The sequence below is a fragment of the Rhinatrema bivittatum genome, chromosome 5 (assembly GCF_901001135.1).
Source record: "Rhinatrema bivittatum chromosome 5, aRhiBiv1.1, whole genome shotgun sequence".
NCBI lineage: Eukaryota > Metazoa > Chordata > Amphibia > Gymnophiona > Rhinatrematidae > Rhinatrema > Rhinatrema bivittatum.
The window spans coordinates 6,826,439-6,846,234 of NC_042619.1; the positions used below are offsets into that span (position 1 = coordinate 6,826,439).

General features: G+C 42.3%; 1 protein-coding gene across 1 annotated transcript; it reads left to right on the plus strand.

Moving 5' to 3' along the window:
- The first annotated feature begins 11,728 nt into the window (after positions 1-11,728).
- On the plus strand, positions 11,729-18,439 carry LOC115091600 (olfactory receptor 51E2-like). Its single transcript, XM_029601770.1, has 2 exons — positions 11,729-12,659; positions 18,369-18,439. The coding sequence occupies exons 1-2, from the start codon at positions 11,729-11,731 to the stop codon at positions 18,437-18,439; spliced, it is 1,002 nt and encodes a 333-aa protein (XP_029457630.1).
- The last annotated feature ends 1,357 nt before the right edge of the window (positions 18,440-19,796 follow it).

A 19,796-nucleotide genomic window follows, 5' to 3' on the forward strand; every position in this document is an offset into this window, starting at 1 on the left:
CTCTTAAGTGCTCTCTCGCATGTCTTTTACCCAATCTCTCAACCTCTCAGCTCTGAACCTACCACTGCTCCAGGGAAAAGGTATCTGTGGCTGTTATATTGTGCTGAGGGAGAGGGGCTTTGTCACCTTCCACTTCTCACTAATGAAAGCTGCCCTGGATCTCTCCTAATGATGTTCTGGGAACATGAACTCAGACCCTCCTGATGATATAAATACAGATCTCCCTCAAAATGTGGTCTGTTTCAGGGATGCGGTGCTTTCAGGGAGCAAACTGGGAGCTATTAGGTCAAGCTGTGGGAGGAGCTTTTAGTGAAAAGGAGTAAGGAAGGATACAAATTCTTGGGTACCAAGAATGGAATTTATTTGTTATATGCTTCCCCCTCAAGGCCTATCCATATTTTAGGATCTCACTGGGATCCCTAATAAGCTTATTCGATAGCTCATGCAGTGTAGCATATAGCAGTGGTCCTCAAACCTATCCTGGGAGACCCCCAGCTAGTTGGGTTTTCAGGATATCCACAATGAATATGCATGAGATCAATTTGCATGCAATGGAGAAAGTGCTTGCCCATTTAGCTCATGCATATTTGTAACCACTGTGACGGTTGAACCCGGACCGTAGTTCCAGAGGCCATGTCTCAGAGGTACATTTCATGTGAAACACTTCCATAGGGGTTGCAAGATATTATTCCAGGACTTCCTGTGCAGGGGGAAAGATCTCTTTCATGGCCCTTCGCATTGCTTTGCTGAATCCTTAATGTTCATTATTGTTTACAGTAGCGATGATCACAGCAGTGATTGATTAACATTAAAGCGTTGCAGTAAGAACAACGCTGAACACCTTGGTGGTTTCCAACAATACGTTTTACTAATAGGTTGTAAAATGATAAAATGAAGTTCTTTACAGCTGAGAGATTAATTTTTAGATGCTACAAATGCTTTTAAATACATTTGTGATTTCTCACAATCTTGCTTAAGTTCAAGATGGCAATTCCAGTTGATTTACTTCTTTAGTTTATATATTTCTTTCCTCCTATGGGTGTGAGCAAGTTAGTGGCTTCCATCCCAATGACAGAAGTCATATTATGCGGCCATTTTATCTCATAGTTTTCTCCTCTGAGCTCCTCAGTCTCCCCTCAGTACTTGAAAGGCACAAGTCCTTCTCTCCTTTGCACAGTATCAGGCTGATACTCTGGTAGCTCTTCTTCTCCTTATCTCCAACAGATGTACCTTGAGCCCTGGATAGGGTCCAACTTCTCTCCTCATCTCCCTCCCTCTTTCTTCTCCTTAAGATGGCTGAAAGTCATCCCCTCCTTGGATCTTGATGATCGCATGTTCAACTTGCATGAAGTGAACCTCTTCCAGTTGACGGTAGAGCAGAAATTAAATTAGCTTAACTGAGTTCTGAGTTATTGGGTACTCCAAACTTAAGTAAATCAGTCCTTAAATATAAAATGGAATGGAAGGAGACAAGGAAACACCCATCCAACTATAAAGCTCCATGGTGGCAACAAGTCAATATAGAAAATAAGAGTACAGCCAAGATACGCTGCCTCCGCAAAAGCAAAAGGGAAATCCCCACAGTAAAATGATGAAAAGGCATTAAGTGCCAGAGGAGCCAACCATTTACAAGCTTCCACAAGGGGGAGCTATAAACCCACAAGGCTGCTACCATGTCTTCTCTCCACACTAATGGTACCTTCTAACTAAATCCTAGTAGGATCGCCTCATATTCACTGTGAATACCCTGACTAGCTTAAGTTGGATGCCTATTTTTGGTCAAACAGGTGCCTAAATTCACCTTAATTTAAGTCCCTAAAATTCAGGACCCTATATTTAGGACTGCTATTCATTTGTCTATATTTAGGCCCCTAAGTTAGGTGTGAATTGCTGAATGTCACAGAATATTGAGACCTTTGGTCTGTGGCAAGGTTGGCACTTCCCAGCTGGTGACAGGAGGCAGATACGCTAACACTAGGACAAGGGCTAGGCTTCCCCTGTATCAGCCTTTGTCTCCGCAGGTTGAGCCCTTGGGCTTTGAGGCCAGCAGGACTTAGGCAAGAGTTCTGAGGAGAGCGGTCAGGTGGAGTCAGAAACCAGGTCAAGGTCAGGGCAGGTGGCAATAGTCAGATCCGAAAGGAAATCAGAGAGAAAGGAAAAAACAAGGAAAGATGGCAAGAGACCAGGAGAAGGGTAGGCCTAGAATAAGGCAAGGCAAGAATAGGAATAAAGCAATACACACACTGCAGGCAAAGCATGGTAGGGACCTGTTACTGAGGCTCTGGCTGATAGCAAAGGACTTCCTTATATATCTGGCCAGGATGTGATGTCATCAGCTAGCGCCCCAGGAACTCCCAGCTGCCAGGCCTAGAAGAGTAGCTCAAGGGAAACAGGAAGTGTTATGCGCAGCCCTAGGATGCAGCAGGTGTGGGACTCTCTGCCAGAAGGTCTTGGAGGTAAGGGGGTGTTACACTGAAAACACTGGTATACAAATGTTTACAAGCCATCTGCTTCAGCAATAAAATGTGCCATTTACTATGGATGTTGATGTGCTGAATTCAAATATGAGCAGCTGTTTGGCTACTGTTTCCATGATATTTAAGTTTTTACATTTTACGTCTATGTCTATTGCGTAGATGGTGCGTAGGTAGTAGAGTTGTAATCAGAAATTGTAAGCTTAGGTCTTTTCGTGTATTTCTGCTTGCATAATATTTCACCTGCAATACTTTAAAAATTACATCAGCAAAGGGTTTATAGAAAGAAACATTTATTATGAAACAAAAGGCCCAAAACTATTATGTAAGGTGTATATGTACACTACACAGTTTAGTCCTTATTCAGTGGCTGCTCGGCTCTTCTTGACTTGCGTCTTGGATTCATTAAAGAGAACATCTCTTGTCACCGTCCAGCAATAGTCTGCAAGCATTGAGGGGCCCCAATGTCCTGGTGAAATCGCTCGCCATGCTCATCGCTCACTGCTCTGCAGTTTGATGGAAATAAATCTGGATGAGAGTGCAAAGAATCGATCTTTAGTGATGTTGCAGCCAAGGCTTTTGTATGGCTTGAGGGGGTTTTCCCCCCAACTCCCTGTAGTTGTCTGCCTTGCTGTTTCCAAGAAAATGTGTTACCACTAACTGGAAGGCTTTCTGTGCAGTCTCTTCCCTGCCATGCGATGCACGGTTAAATGCATCATTTCTGGTTTAATTTGTGATCCTTTCCCTTACTATCTCACTTCTCCTCCACAATTCCCAAGTCAGAGATCGAATATACTGACCCAGTAGCCTATTTTGAAAACTAAAGCCATTCAACAATTTTAAGCATCATTTTCATTCTCAGTGACCCAGATTTAGAAAAATGTAACTACATTCATTTGGAAGCACTTTGGCTGTAGGCCAGTGAAATCCGTGCTAAGCCCCGGACATTTGCTCCCTACCCTAACTTCACCCTATACCCACCCACTGCAAATTTTCAGAAAGATCAATTTAGGGGTCTCTAAGTCCCAAAGTTAGCCAACAAAACCCTTTGAAAACTGACTTCAGAACAGAATGGAATCTGCTCCTCACATTGTGAAACTACATTGCAATACTCTTCTTGCAATTTTCATGCTCAATCTAACATCCGGGATCCCCCATCCCATCACCTCCATTATATCTTCCCATCAAGCTTTGCAACAATCCAAGCCACCATCTCTGATCTAAAGCACGGGGTGCAGCCCATTCTGGCCAGGGTTAGGGCTCTAATCATAAGAACAGTCAGACCAAAGGTCCACTGAGCCCAGCATCCGGCCTCGAATAATGGCCAACCCGAAGGACCAGCAGATCCTAAAGAGTAGATCCCGTCCTTGCTGTGAGAGATATGTGGTATAGCAGAGTATTTTTTTTACAAAGAGAATGTCTTCTAAAGAAAACAAAACACCGAGGATGCTTCCTCTTTGCAAGAGCGGTAAACCTCACTGCCTTTATTAACAAGGTAAACCGGAGCTGAAAGCAGCCAGCAACTCAACCCTCACAGGAAGAGGAAACTAGCAAATACCTGTACAGAGCAGAGCCCCCGAAGCCCAATACATGCCAGCACAGTGGCATGAAATGCCTTTCCAACAGTCGCTCACCGTGGGATAGATTTTAAAAGGTTGCACGCGGGCACATGTACAGCTGATTTTATAACTTGCGTGTGCAAGTTATAAAATCCGGGGTCGGCACGCAAGGTGCACAATTATGCACTTGCGCGCGCCAAGCTGTGCAGCCTTCACCGTTCCCTACCCCACCCCACCTTCCCTTCCCTTCCCCTACCCCCCCCGCCCTTCCCCCTACCTTTTTCATCTTCTTTTTTTATCTCCAAACATACTTCAGAGGATTTATGCGCCATGCAGAGGCCTCTGGCCATGCCCCTGCCACGCCCCCTCCCCGCCCCCTTTGTAAAACCCCGGGACTTATACTCATCCTGGGGCTTTTCGCTCGCTGCTGGGCCTTTTTAAAATAGGCCCGGCATGCGTAAGGCCGGTTATGTGCGTAAATCCTCTGAAAATCTGGCCCTGTATAAGGGCTGGCTTACCCAGGTCAACCTGGCTAGTAATGGTTCATGGACTTTTCCTGAAGGAACTGCTCCAAACTCCTTTTAAACCCAACTATGCTAGGTGCCTTGACCACATGCTCTGGCAACAAATTCATTTATTTAGTCACATTTGTCTCACGTCTTATGCATGCAGCACTGTAGGCAAGTTACAATCAAATGAAAACATTTGCCATAGCAAGAAATCCCGCTACAATAAGCTTACAGGGGGAATAATCAAAATCCACCGCTCTGTGCAGGTTACGCCAGCCTTCCTGGAAGTCCAGTGCAACCATACGGCCGCCCTCTGCCCTCGTATTCTCCCCTTTGTGGACCTGTAAAGTTCCATAACAAACACTTGTGTCCCCGCCTTCATTTCTTCTACCTGTTATCCTCTGCCCTGCCCTCACCACTGCACTCTGTGTCTGTCCCAGGCAGATTTAAATTCTGTCCCCGTTCTGTTTGCCTCTAGCTCTGCTGGAGGCCCTGCCAAGCATCTCCCACCTTCTCAGTAAAGAAGCAATTTCTCCTTCCTCTCCCTTGTTTCTATGGAAAATGTCACCTCCGGTCCTTGACTGAAACCTGTTAAATATTTGACTTTCATGTCCCTTCTTCCTTCCAGTGAGTATATTTAGAGCATTTTAAGCCTCTCTCTGAGTGGTTTCAGCTGCAGGCTTTTTTTTCGTAGCCCCTTTTCTAGACTCTTTCCATCTTCTCTATGTTCTTACAAACACACATCCTCCAGTGTTCAGGGTGGGGCACCATTAGTGACCTGTGCAGGGGCAATATTTCCTCCTTTCTCCCGTTGTCAGTGTCTCAAATGTCTCTACTATCCAGGTAGGGAGCTACCTGAGCACCAGTGGCCATCAGACAGTGTGGTTTGATATTGCGAACAGGATACAACAAAGTAACATGAAGACCCAAGTTTTGAATTTCACAATTACAGATTTTGTCAAAATGGGGAAGTACCTGGAAGAAGAACTGGAAGACTGGGAGAAAATGGGCGAGGTGGAACAACAGTGGGGCCAAACTGAAAGGAGCAATTACAAAGGCAACAAATCTATATGTCAGAAAAGTAAATAAAAGTCAGAAGAAAAGTTAACTGATCTGGTTCTCGAAGGAGGTGGCTGAAAAAATACAGGAAAAAAGAACAGCGTCCAAGAAATGCAAAGGCTCCAAAAAGAGGAACACAGGGAAGAATATCTGGTGAAACTGAGGGAGACGAAGAAAGAAATCAGGAAAGCAAAAGATCAAGCAGAAGAAAGGATTGACTAAGAGATAAGGCAAGGTGAGAGAACACTTTTCAGATATCAGAGAAAGAAGGGAGACCTGAAGTGGTATAAGTGAAACTGAAAGGTGACGAGGAGCAAAGTGTGGAGAGAGCTGAAGAAATGGCTGACATGTTAAAGAAATACTTCAGTCTGGTGTTCACTAAAGAAGACCCTGAATGAAAGACAGTTGCTGGTTGACAAGACCATAGATGGGGATGAGGTAGACAAAATTTCATTTATAGAAGAGAATGTATGGGAAGAGCTAGGAAACCTGAAAGTGGACAAGGTCGTGGGGCCAGACGAGTTTCATCCCAGGATACTGAGGGAGCTCAGAGATGTTCTGGTGGGTCCACTGAACAATAGAGTCCTGGAAAAGGGAGTGGTGCCATGAATTTCAGCAAAGCTTTTGATACAGTGCCACATAGGAGGCTTGGGAATAAAATGAGAAGCTTGAGAGTGAGCGCCAAGGTGGTGGCCTATAACTGGCTGACTTATAGGAGACAGAGTGTAATAGTAAATGAAACCCTACTCTGAAGAAAGAATGGTGTTAAGTGGAGTGCCACAGGGATCGGCTTTGGGATCAGTTCTGTTCAATATCTTTGTGAGCGACCAGAGGAAGGGATAGAAGGCAAGGTTTGTCTATTTGCGGGTGATACTAAGATCTGCAACAGAGAGGACACACATGAAGGAGTAGAGAGAATGAAAAGTGATTTGAGAAAGCTTGAAGAGTGGTCAAAGAGTTGGCAGCTGGGATTCAATGCCAAGAAGTGCAGAGTCCTGCATCTGGGGTGCGGCAATCCAAAAGAGCTTTATGTGATGGTGAGTGGAACACTGATGTGCACAGACTGGGAGAGGGGCCTTGGGGTGATAGTATCTGGTGATCTAAAGATGGCGAAGCAATATGACAAGGTGATAGCTAAAGCCCAGGAGAATGCTGGGCTGCATAGTGAGAGGAATAACCAGTAAGAAAAAGGAGGTGATAATTCCCTTCTACAGGTCCTTGGTGAGGTCTCACCTGTGGCATTGTGTTCAGGTCTGGAGTCTGTATCTGAAAAAGGATAGAGAGACAGGATGGAGACGATGCAAAGAAGGGCGACCAAAATGGTTTGGGATGTGAACCGGAACACTCATGAGGGGAGGTGCAGGGGAGATAAGATACAGACCTTCAGATACCTGAGAGGATTTAATGATGCACAAACTTCGAACATTTTCTTTTCAGAAAAGAAACAATAGAACTAGATGTCATGAAATGAAACTCCAGATGGGATGACTCAGAACCAACATCAGGAAATATTTCTTCATGGAGAGGGTGGTGGATGCTTGGAATGCCCTCCCGGAGGAGATGGTGAAGAAGAAACTAGTCAATGGATTCAAAGGGGCATGGGATCAACACTGTGTATCCTTAGAGGATGGAAATGAAGAAGAGGTGCATGGAGTGGCAGTTACTACACTTATCAGAAGGCATGGGGGATTACTACCCTCAACCAATAACCTTTGTTCTTTTGACGCAACTGCAACATCTCTCCCCACTTTGATGGCAGGAGGAGAAAAGGGAATTGGGTAGAGATGACAGCTAACATGGGACCTGACTTCTATGATCTGGGGTACTTATACACAAACAAAAAGGAAAAAGCATAGGATGGCTTCTACGGCCAAGTCCCAAAGCAAAGAATATCAAGCAGCGCTGTCTGAAATATCAGGAAGGCTGCTTCTCCTGTAAACATGTTGTTATGGGTTTAAAAGTTGCCTGGTTTTGATTGTAAATATTACTGCCCTTAACATAAGGCTTGGGAGTAACTGCACAGCGAGCAGCAAGGCAGATCCTACCATAAGCAGCTTGCTGGGCAGACTGGATGGACCGTCTGGTCTTTTTCTGCCGTCATCATTGCTGTGTTACTATAGTAGCATGGAAGCTCATTTTCCAGATCCTTCACCATTCTTCCAGATTTTTCAAGCCCCTTCTGGCTTGTCTGCTCTGTTACAGATTTTTGTATAATCTGCAAACAAATATATTTATCCCTTAATTTCCTCAGCAATGTCACTAATAAAGATATTGAAAAAAATGATCTAGTACTAAGCCCTAGGATGCCCCAATGATCACTTTACCTTCACCAGAGAGGACTCCATATACTAACATTTCTTTTGGTCCGGCCACTTAACCAGTCCCTCACCCAATTTACATGTTCTGGGTTTATTACCCACAATGCCCTGGGACCAGAGGAAAGCTTGTGTAGGGATCCTGTTAGTCTCCTACTAGAAGAATATTCCATTAGTGTGGGGAAAGACACAATAAGATTTAGTGGGTTTGGAAATCTCCCATGTGGAAGCCTACAATGGAGGTGTCCCTCTGGTTCATAAAGCCAGAACACCATTTTACCTTGTGGATTTCCCTTTTGCTTTTGCAGAGATAGTGAGTTTTGGCTTCTCTCTGATTTTTCAAGTAACTTAGATATGGCTCCATGGAGATATTTTGTTTGTATGAAGGTTTCCTTTCACCCTCCCGCACCACACTTAAATCTTAAATTTCTTTAAGTTTGCAGTGCCCAATAATTTAGGACTCAGTGGAGCTTAGTTAATTTTGCTCTTCAACAGGCGATTCAAAAATCCTGATAAAGATAAAAAAAGATAATGGGAGAGGTTCCCTTCATGCAAGAAGAATCTGAGATCAGCAAAAAACAAGGAGAAGGATGACGTCCAGCCAGCCTGAGGAGAGGAAGAAGAAGAAGGGGAGAGAGGAAAGGAGATGGCCCCATGTAGGGCCCAGGTGCATCTACTGAAGATATGGGAGAAGAGGAGTAAGAGGTATCATCCTGATACTGCAAAAGGCGAGAGAGGAGGTAGGAAACTTAAATCCCATCTTTGATACTTCATCTTCATTGGGAGGGAAGTCCCCCTCTTTGCTCTGTATCCCATGGGAGAGAAGAACTCAGTAACTAAAAGTACTGATCCAAGTGAATTTAACGTCCGAACGTGAGGAAGACTGTAAGAGCTCACAAACTGACTTTAAAAGCACTTGTACCAGCTTGTAGGTGAAGCACGCAGCTGTAAAGGAGACACTTTGCACCCTATCAGTAAAGAGAAATGTTGGAAACCATCAAATATCTTTCATGTGTTTTGTTGAGTAGTGACTTTAATGCTCACCTGTACTGTTGTTATCAGTGCTGTGTGCAAGTACTTTAATGTGGGAAAATCTAAGAGCAATGCAAAGAGTCATGCAGGAATCCCTGGAGTTACATCATTTGGAATAAAACCGGTGTTCCATTTACAACAGAAATTTGAGATCTGGCCTCTGGGTTCAACTATCACAGGGGTTACACTTGGGTTTAGGAGGTGATAAAAATATCAAAATGAAGAAAAACTGGGGAATATCCAGGAGAAGAATAGAGATTCATTTTAGATGCTGGGCAAGGTTTGTAAAATAGAAGAAAAACACATTTTGTGGTACTTCCCCTTTGATCAGTTCTATTCAGAGATAGATGACTTCACTATATCAGTTGGTACCTAGCAATACGCACCAGCATAGTTTAACTTAGTTATTCTAAAGAGGATGGAACAGCTCCCCTATGAGGAAAGATTAAAGAGGTTAGGACTTTTCAGCTTGGAGAAGAGACGACTGAGGGGGGATATGATAGAGGTGTTTAAAATCATGACAGGTCTAGAACGGGTAGATGTGAATCGGTTATTTACTCTTTCGGATAGTAGAAAGACTAGGGGGCACTCCATGAAGTTAGCATGGGGCACATTTAAAACTAATCGGAGAAAGTTCTTTTTTACTCAACGCATAATTAAACTCTGGAATTTGTTGCTAGGGGATGCGGTTAGTGCAGTTAGTATAGCTGTGTTTAAAAAAGGATTGGATAAGTTCTTGGAGGAGAAGTCCATTACCTGCTATTAATTAAGTTTACTTAGAGAATAGCCACTGCCATTAGCAATGGTTACATGGAATAGACTTAGTTTTTGGGTACTTGCCAGGTTCTTATGGCTTGGATTGGCCACTGTTGGAAACAGGATGCTGGGCTTGATGGACCCTTGGTCTGACCCAGTATGGCATGTTCTTATGTTCTTCTTAAAATATATTGTTTGACCTGACATTCACCTTTGAAGTCTTCCCCTGGATTATATCATATTATTTATTAGTGGTTGTGTTTCTTGACCACGACTTGCTAACATACAGCATCCTCTGCTAGAATACGGACGAAACCCTTGTAAATTATCTTTAAATTCACCCCTCCCCCCACCCCCAAATCTCTTCAACTCAGCTATTTTGGTGTAAACTCCCATTGTTTATCTCACATCCCACATCAAATACAACTAAAGTAACCACGATGCTGGGCACAAAAAAAAAAAAAAAAAGAATTCACCCAGATTTATTAATAAAACTTCCTAACAATAAAGAAAATATATTTCATAATAGCAGACAAGATATGTAATCACACATCTTTATAATGTATTTTCAGTGATCCCTAGACTGGTTTAAAACCTTCTTACTGGCCACAGCAAATCTGTACTATATTTTCAGTGACTCCCGGTTTAAATTCAACCCGATTTCTGAAAACCATAAGGTAATTTTTGGTATTCTGTTACCCTAAACTTGTGAATTCCTTTCAAATGTGTGATCAGCTCTGTTTTAAAATAGGAAAACAACTTTTACAAATCTCACATTTTATGGAAATTTCTCATCCACAAGCTGGAAACTGGGAAATGCCAGTGGCTGTCTGTCTTTACCCAAATGTCTTGAAGTTCTCTCATGTGGGTCTCTCTCTCTTTGAGTTAGATGATGATAAGGATGCTCTGGATATTATTACATTGCTGTTAGTCTCATCACTAGTGCTGTGAATGTGTCTTACAGCTGGATTTATTGCACTGGTGTTATAGCAACTTATTACTGCAGTTGTGCACAGCTGGTTGTGTGTGTGAGTGAATTGGTTAGTAAATAAGTTCTTTGAAGAATGAGTACGTGTTCAACTGTCTCCAAGTTGTTTATACTTTTCCAAATCAATCAGTGGAAATCTTGCTGCGGCATCATACCAGCTTTGTTCGTACGAGTTATTGAAAACTTTTCCCAATTCATCAGTTTGCTTACCATCTTATAGCTGGTGCTTCCAATGTCCAGGATTTGACATTGTTCACATACTAAAGTCACATATTCAGACAAACAGGTTTTTTGCAGTCATTGAAATTTCAAACCTCTCTTTGATGAGTTGTTGACCACTGACTATACTTCTGACAGTTTCCCAGCCTTTGGCCAATTAACAGTTCAGCTTCTGATTGTTATCTAAACCACCATCTTCCTTAAGAAAACTGGTCTTTCCCTCCTTCCTTATCTCACAGAACAGAAAAGCAGCAGGAAACTTGAGATAATAGACAATAAAGATGAAAGGTCAACTGGAGAGAGGAAACCAGGACTTCTGCTAGAAGTCAGCAGAATTCAAAGAGGAATGGGAGAATAACAAGATTGCATGTATGTAAAAAAAAAAAATTTAACTACTAATGTAACCCTCATTGATAAAAAGAATTAATTGTTGAATATTGTAATTAAGTAATTTTATGCCTTCGCTGCTTTTTGTAAATATTTTTGATCCATTAGTTTTATCTCTCATTTATACTCCTCTGTTACATTTGCCTCTGCCTTACTCACTCTTTCTATTTATTGGTTGTCATGTTTCCCCTTCCCCTGTTCATTGTAACTTTCCATTTCCATTACTTTCATTGTTATAATGTAAACCGATATGATGTGCATTTTAATGTTGGTATAGAAAAACTGTTAAATAAATAAATACATAAATAAAAAAAGGATAACATAAATATTAGGCCAAAAAGGAAATATATGCTGCCCTTAACTTACAATGGTAACTTTATTTTTCTTGCAGGAAATGAAGTTTTATGAAACACATTGTCAATATTTGATCATGCTGGCTTTCAACACTACCATCTTCCATCCCTCTGCATTCATTCTGATTGGGTTCCCCGGGATGGAAGCCATGCATTACTGGCTTGGTTTCCCACTGTGCTCCATGTACATTCTGGCAATTCTTGGCAACTGCACCATATTATTCATCGTCAGGATGGAGCGTAACCTCCATGAACCCATGTACTTATTCCTCTGCATGCTGGCAGTTATTGATCTGATTCTCTCCTCTTTTACCATGCCGAAAATGATAGGGTTCTTCTGGTTCGATACTAAGGAAATTGAGTTTGGGGCCTGCCTTACCCAGATGTTCTTCATCCATGCTCTTTCAGCCATGGAGTCCACCATCTTGCTGGCCATGGCCTTCGATCGATACATTGCTATCTGCAATCCCTTAAGACACTCATCTATACTCACCAATTGGATGGTGGCAAAGATAGGGATGGTCACCGTGATTCGAGGCTTCATCTTTTTTTTCCCATTGCCTTTCCTGCTCAGAAGGCTGTCGTACTGCAGGACCAATGTTCTGTCCCATTCCTTTTGCCTGCATCAGGACATGATGAAGTTGTCTTGCATTGATACAACAGTCAATGTTGTGTATGGTCTGTTCATCATCCTGTCTGTGATGGGAATAGACTCACTCTTTATCATCCTCTCATATGTTCTGATTGTGAGATCTGTCCTAAGTCTTTCATCAAAGGAAGCAGGCCTGAAGGCCTTTAACACTTGTATATCCCACATCTGTGCTGTCCTCATGTTCTACGTCCCACTCATCGGTCTCTCAATAATACACAGGTTTGGAAGAAGCGCTTCTTCTAGGACTCATATAATTATGGCTGACGTCTACCTCCTGGTACCTCCTGTGTTGAACCCCATAGTCTATGGTATAAAAACCAAACAAATTCGTAAAAGGATCGTGAAGATATTGCATTGTAATGCTTTCAGATCCCACCAATTTGACTGTTCTACTTCATTGTAGTTACTATTCAGTAAGCTGTCTTGGACAAGTCCCAGTTAACCAGGGATAGCCATGTCACATCCTTCCAGAGAACTGTTATCCAATGAAACAATTCCTGGTTTATAACAAATACAAAATACGTACCATGGATTCCTTTTATTTATTTGCAGGTTTATGTATGGTTTTTATATGACACTCTTCTCTGAATAAATAAAATTTGACATTGTAATGGTACAGAGTTGAGTGAGGAGGAAACAGGAGAATGAGGCAAAAGCTATGGAAGTGGACATTTGGAAAGACAATTGTGGTAATGATTTGGACTGGAAGATAGCCAAGGAGATGGCCCTTTTAAAGTTAGTTGGCTAGTTATTCCATAGAAAAAGGGCTAGGAGAGAGAACACCAACTCCGATTTTACTGCATGAGCACAGGATATTCACACATGAGCAAGATTTATATGTTGGGAGATTCCCAATCCAGGTAGATTAGTGATGAGCGGTAAATAGCTTAAATGCTTCATCACCCACCCGCAATAAGGATCTGGATCATACATACGTACATTCAAACCGTGCTGCAGCAGCGTCACAAGATATTGCACCGTGCTTCATGGAGATCCCACAACACTTATTCTGGGATATCACTGAACCACACAAGATTGGCCATGAATTGCTGGTTTGCTATACATCACAGTCTTGGATTGTCTGTATTGAATGTCTGAACACTGTGAAGGGGTAGTTTATCACAGGATTTTTTTTCTTAAATATTCCCCTTGTCATCCATGCCAAGACATTTATACAGCTTGGAAACAGTACTTTCTTTTAGCTATTTCATTGAATTGTCATTATTTTATATTCTTATAAAAACTTTATTTATTTATTTATTTTAAAGATTTTATATACCAACAACCTGTTTGCACATCGTATCGGTTTACAGATAACTTAGAACAATAAATATCAAATTAGGCATGGCCTTTACAAAGAACAAAGAACAATCAACAAGTATACAACAATAAACCAATTAATTTAGTTGATAAATTCAATTGGGGGTAGCATAAGTTAGGAGAGGGGGATAAACAAAATAACAAGAAGGGAGGCTATGTACAGGGTTCAAAAAATACATTCATTGAAATTGCTGATTCTTTTTAGGGGGAAACTTTAGCAGCCTTTTTGGACCTAAGCATACCTATGCTGGGATAGAAAAGTGTTGATGTCATGTGTACATATTGTTAGAGTATAGTAGGTCCATCTCTAGGTAATACAGTGACATAGGATCAATTAGGGAGACAAGAGAGAATCTGTGGAGCAACGTTCAGGAGAAGTTAGCAGTACACTCTTAGGGGTAGATTTTTAAAAAATACGCGCACGCATCCACCTGTGCACGCTACCCGGTGTGCACACATGGACACGCGATTTTATAACATGCGCATAAAATCAGTGGTGGCGGCGTGCGCAAGGGGGGGGGGGGTCGATTTTGTCAACATTCGAGCGGGGCCTTCACCAGTTCCCTCCCAGTCCGCTCCAATTTAGGAGCGGACTGGGAGGGAACTTTCCAACCCCCTACCCTAACCTCCCTTCCCCTTCCCCTCTCCTCCCCACCCTCTAAAGCCCATTTTTACATTTTTCTCCCTTTAATTTTGCAAGTTTCTTCAGGGCCCGACCTGAAGTAACTTGCATGCGCCGGCAGCCGGGACAGCGAGGAATGGCGCGGTCCTGGGCCGGCCCGCTCCCTTCTGAGGCCCTGGCACTTACACGCATCCCGGGATTTACGCGCGCCGGGGTGTTAAAATCTGGCCTTTATTGCAGCTTAGTAAATCGACCTGGTGATCTAAGCTAGTAAAGTCCAGCAAAAAAAATAAACTGTGCTTCTCTTCCAAGATGGCTTAACAGTGGGCAGTACGGCAAGGTTTACAAGGCCAGTTGCAGCAGATAATCAGTTCATCAAGTGACCTTCACTGCTGGTTCAAATGGGGAAGCTAATTATTATCCGCTGATCAGATGGGCTGTAAATTGTTTCCTGAAGTGGGCTAATGATGATTTGTTCTTACGTTTCTCTGGTACAGAATTCCAGAGGAGAGGACCTGCTACCCCAAATATTCGTTTGTGTGACTCTGCGAGATGGGTCAATGGGCTGGAAGGTTATAATCTAACCAGATCCAAGAGTGATGAGCAAAGAGGTCGACAAGGACGGTAGATTTTCAGGACAGTACTGAAACAATTCTCATCTGTTATCCTTATCATTCATAAAAACGAATGTGTTAATTGCTTGTCCTGTTCCGATCTCTGGCTGCGACTCACTTTTCCACGGATGTTGGAAGGTGAGCTACAAGAAACAAATAAGAATGAGTATTTAAAAATAAATAATGGGAGAAAAAGCATTTTCATAAGCTTCTGATCACTGCAGCAGAGTTTATAGCCATAGAAAACATTTCCAAGTTTCTTTCTAGCAATGAGATCTCTTAAAAGCCTTTTTAATGCGTCTCATGAAGATTTAAATGTTTTCCAAGTAGGTCTGCCATTCAGTGGTGTGAGGCCAAAAGCCTTCTTGCTGACGAGTGGCTTGTGTCTCTTGTCTTTGAAGCGTACTCTGGAATAGTTAATATCTCTGCCAGGGACTCACTTTGATCTCCATGACCCTTCTTATGTGAACAAGCTCTATCCCTGACTCAGCACTGAAATACAGGTGAACAGACATGTTTATCAGGCAGCATTAACATGTTACTGCATGTTAAATGCCAAATTGGTCATTTAATGCATGTTAAAAAGCAGTAACATGCAATATGGGCAATGTTCACGCGAGCGTTATTAATATCACAAAACACAGTCTAACAGGAGAGAGAAATGAATAAACTACATTGCATGCAAACCAGTTTGTTAGAAAAGCTTAAGGATAGAGCTGTGAATGTTAGGTGCACCTCGAGAGGCAGAGTTAACGTTCCCCCGAGGGTGCCCTGGCAGGCTCTCTAAAGGAGCTGCCCCACCCACCACCCTACATAGCAGATTCCCCCTCCTACCCTTTCTCGTGGCACATCGCGATCCCCCCTCTCCATCGAGGTAGTCCTGCATCCTGGCTCAAACATCCTCCACCCTGCGCTGGCTCCCCAGGATCGGAGAGGGGGCCATCCCCATTTGCTTTTGCCCTGCCGGTGCTGAAATTCTCAATGTTACTGGGGGCAAGGGGGACCGGCATAGGTGGCAGGGGGATCATTCTTCAGGTCTGTGTTTTATTCCATGTAATTTACAATAAAGATGAGTGTGAGTTTATTTATATCATTGCATAGGTGCAGTGGGGATCTCGTTTTTGATGTTACATGGGCTGCTGGATCTGTTTTTGCCTGTGTTATTATTGAAACTCAGAACTTGACAGCCACATGGTTGCGTAAGGGTTCACAGGAGGATGTGAGAAGGAAGCGATTTAATGTGCTGATGATTCTTTCAGTTTATGTGGTTATTATGAGCTATTGTTTTTCTGTGGCTACAGCTGCTCTTTGCTTCCTTACCCAATGCAGGCTTGGCACTGTGGATTTCACCGGCTCAGAGCTTCCTCTCCATACTCAGCAGAGCCAGCCTGCAAGGTGTACCCATAATCCTTCCATACCTTGGTGCCCACCAAATCTCCAGGGGAAAATACTGGAGACCTTTGGCAACAGGAGAACAATCAAGGGAGAAAAAAAAAAAGACAGGTCCAAGAGCTACATTGCCATCCTTATCCCATGATAAAGCTTTTGTAACGGACCACCTGGTCCAGTGCTCACATTTCACTGTGCTGTGGGTGGATGGATGCTGGAGGGGGGAAGAGCCGGGGAAGTGGTGGCTGACCTCAGGTGCCCATGCCACTACAGCCACAAGCTCCAGAGGGAAAGTGACAAGAAAAGTGCTCTCAGCCAACCACTGTGTCCTGAGCACTAAGACCCGAAATGACTGCTCCCCAGGTGGCCCTTAGGTCCAGGCCACACCTGTCAGGAAATCATAGACCAATAGGAATTAGAGGGTGGGCAGCGTTGTTCTCTCAGCCCGCCCCCTTTCATTTTAAAACCATTCCTAATATGAGGACTCAAATGACCTTCTAATTTTCGCCTGGGAAAAATCATTGAAAAGGTAGGTTTCATCCAACGTCATGACCATCTTGTTGACAAGTTATTGGATAGTTCCCAATTTGGTTTTTGCCTTTTATACAGTATAGAGTCCCTTCTCTTATCTAGCTTTGATACTATTCTTCAAGGCTTCAACGGGGAGGATCCAGTATTTACTGGTTCTGCTATATATATATATATATATATATCATCAACCTTTGAAACCCTAAACCATATAACTCTTTTAGATAGGTTAAGATCTCTGGGAACTGAAGCTATTGTACTTTCTTGGTTTTTATCTTTCTTGACAACCATTCTTACAGGGTGCAACTGGATAGGGCCTTCTCTAAATCATACCCACTAGCCAATGGGGTTCCTCAAGGCTCCTCCCTATCACCTATACTGATCAATATCTATCTAATTCCTCTCTGTTCTCTTCTTTCCACGTTGGATGTAAATTTCAAACTCTATGCAGATAATGTCCAGTTCTTTTTCCCAATTACGATATCAATTAATCAGGCTCTAGAAAAGGTGTCTGTTTGTTTAGCTAAGATAAAAGAGTGGCTACAGAACAAAAAGCTGACATTAAACATAGGAAAGACAGAAGTGATGCTGCTCTCCCATTCAGGAGTAGATGCTACCCCATTTAATCTAACATTCGAGGGAGTTTCCATACCTGCTAAGGACTCAGTTCAGAAATTAGGGGTACAGATGGACGCATCATTGTCCTTACAATCACTTTATTTTATTTTATTTTTCTGCAATATTACATATTAACACAAGAATCTCTTGTAAGAAAAAGAAAGGTTTGTAAAGAGTATAAAACATTTAGAATAAACAAAACAAAAAAAAGGAAATGATTACATCCATTCATTCCCCTGGATATAAAAGGGAAAAAGGAGGAGACAAAGAAAGAAGAAAAAGGAGAGGAGTAATAGCATGAAAAAGAAGAAAAGTATAATGAGAAAACAATCACCGCAATATATCAATTTGGCCGATTCATGCAAAGAGTGTCCTCTAGGTATGAAAATCCAACAAAACCTGAAGCTGTGAGGGCTCAAAGAAAACGTAACTAACATTAAGTTGTTTCACTAAACACTTACAAGGATATCGTAAATTAAATTGGATAAAACCTCTGATCTCATAGACAAAAATCTTTTCCTGCAATCTTGAGTCAACCTAGTAATATCAGGATATATCCACAATTTCTGTCCTTAAAACGTTTGTAACCTGTTACGAAGAAAATACCTAAACACGGTATATCGCTCTTTTAGCAATCTCACTCTCTTGCGACGATTCAAGAATATTGGTCAGGTCAAGGGCTGAATCCTGAGACAGACATCCACCGGCAACTTCCTGAATTTGGGGAAAATAGTATGCCCTTGTTATAACAGGCATTGCAGCTGCAGGTATCTTGAGAACATGAGATAGATAATTCTTAAGAAGTTCTATTAGTGAAATCAATTTAGTATCAGGGAAATTTAAAACTCTTAACTTCAAATTTCGCAAGGAGTTCTCAATATTTTCAAATTTCTTTGAATAAATCAGATCAGATTGCACCAAACCATATTGAATTTTTTCAAGAGGCAATCCGAGATCTCAAAATGTCCATTTAGCCACCCTGAGAGTGAACTTGCTTTTCCATTGCAAGTATCCAGTGATTAGTGTCCAAGGAAATCTTAGTTAAAGAAGAGATAGAGGTTTCGAGGAGGACCAAGGCGTTCCGAAGCTCATCTAATGTTATAATTGAAGGTTTTTGCAGCAAAGGTTTCACAGCTAGAGTTTCCTGTACCACATTCCCCAGGATCGATGCAATGCCCTGCCCTAGACTCTCAGGAAAGGTCAGTGTCCAGGCCCTTGCTGGAGGACCTGCTGCTTGAGGAGGCCCCCCATGAAGTGGGGGAAATTCTCACCCGCATAAATCAAACCCGCTGCTGCGGAAGATGGTAAAGGTCCTCCAACCACCTCCACGGGTGTCCCTTCTAAAACCGGCATCACCGGGCTCACCCCTGGTTGAGCCGGCAGAGGCTCTAGATCAGGGGTCAGGAACCTTTTTGGCTGAGAGAGCCATAAACGCCACATATTTTAAAATGTAATTCCATGAGAGCCATACAATATGTTTAACACTAAATATAAGTAAATGTGCGCATTTTATGTAAGATCACACTTTTAAAGTACAATAAGTCTCTGAAAATATTACACCAGGCCTTAAGACACCAATACATCTCCTATTAGGAAAACGGACCAAGTCAGGCTGCTATAGAGTCCTACACAGAAACTACACGCCAGCAGAAAACCTCACCTGAATCACGTGCTGTCCCTCACCTAACATAGAATAAAGAGACCAAAATGCATAACAAGAAGCATGCAGACAAAAACTGAATTGGAAACTGCAACAAGCCAGAGTCTCTGTATGCAGTGTAACAAAGGAAAAAGAAACATCACCCATCCTTATAAAACAAATCAAGAAATATAAAATCATCAGCAGTAAAACTGTACTAACAAAAAGAACATATTTCGAAACAGCTAATGAGTGGAATATCCAATAATTAAAAACACATATAAAACATTTCCAGATACAACAAAATATTTCAAAATAGCAGACACAAAGACCCAGTAATGAAAAATAATAAGGATACAAACATTTTTTTGCTCTGCATACCTGGGAACGTTTGATATCCAGGTGTCCTGAGATTGTTCTGAATTAGCAGGAGGTGGGGTGGTTTGCTTGGAACTTTCTCCTCTCTCAGTCACATACCAGCGCTCTCACACTGGCTCTCAATGACACACCTATACACACATGCTCTCAGTACTCACATATACATGTTTTTTCTCACTTATATAGGCTCTTAATTACACATTTACACACATGCTGTCTATCTTTTCACGCTTACACACACACACAGGCTTTCAATCACATAAATACATGCTGTCATTTTCTCTCACACACAGACTCTCATTCACATGCTTACAAACATGTCCTCTCTTTCTCTCATTTACACACAGGCTCTCAATCACATACTCACATGCTCCCTCACCTAAAT

Bases quoted from the DNA above. Each gene is read 5' to 3' on its own strand.
- LOC115091600 (XM_029601770.1), top strand. From the start codon at position 11,729: ATGCTGGCTTTCAACACTACCATCTTCCATCCCTCTGCATTCATTCTG. The intron at 12,660-18,368 runs GTAATGCTTTCA...ATGTCCATTTAG, and splicing joins GATCGTGAAGATATTGCATT to CCACCCTGAGAGTGAACTTG.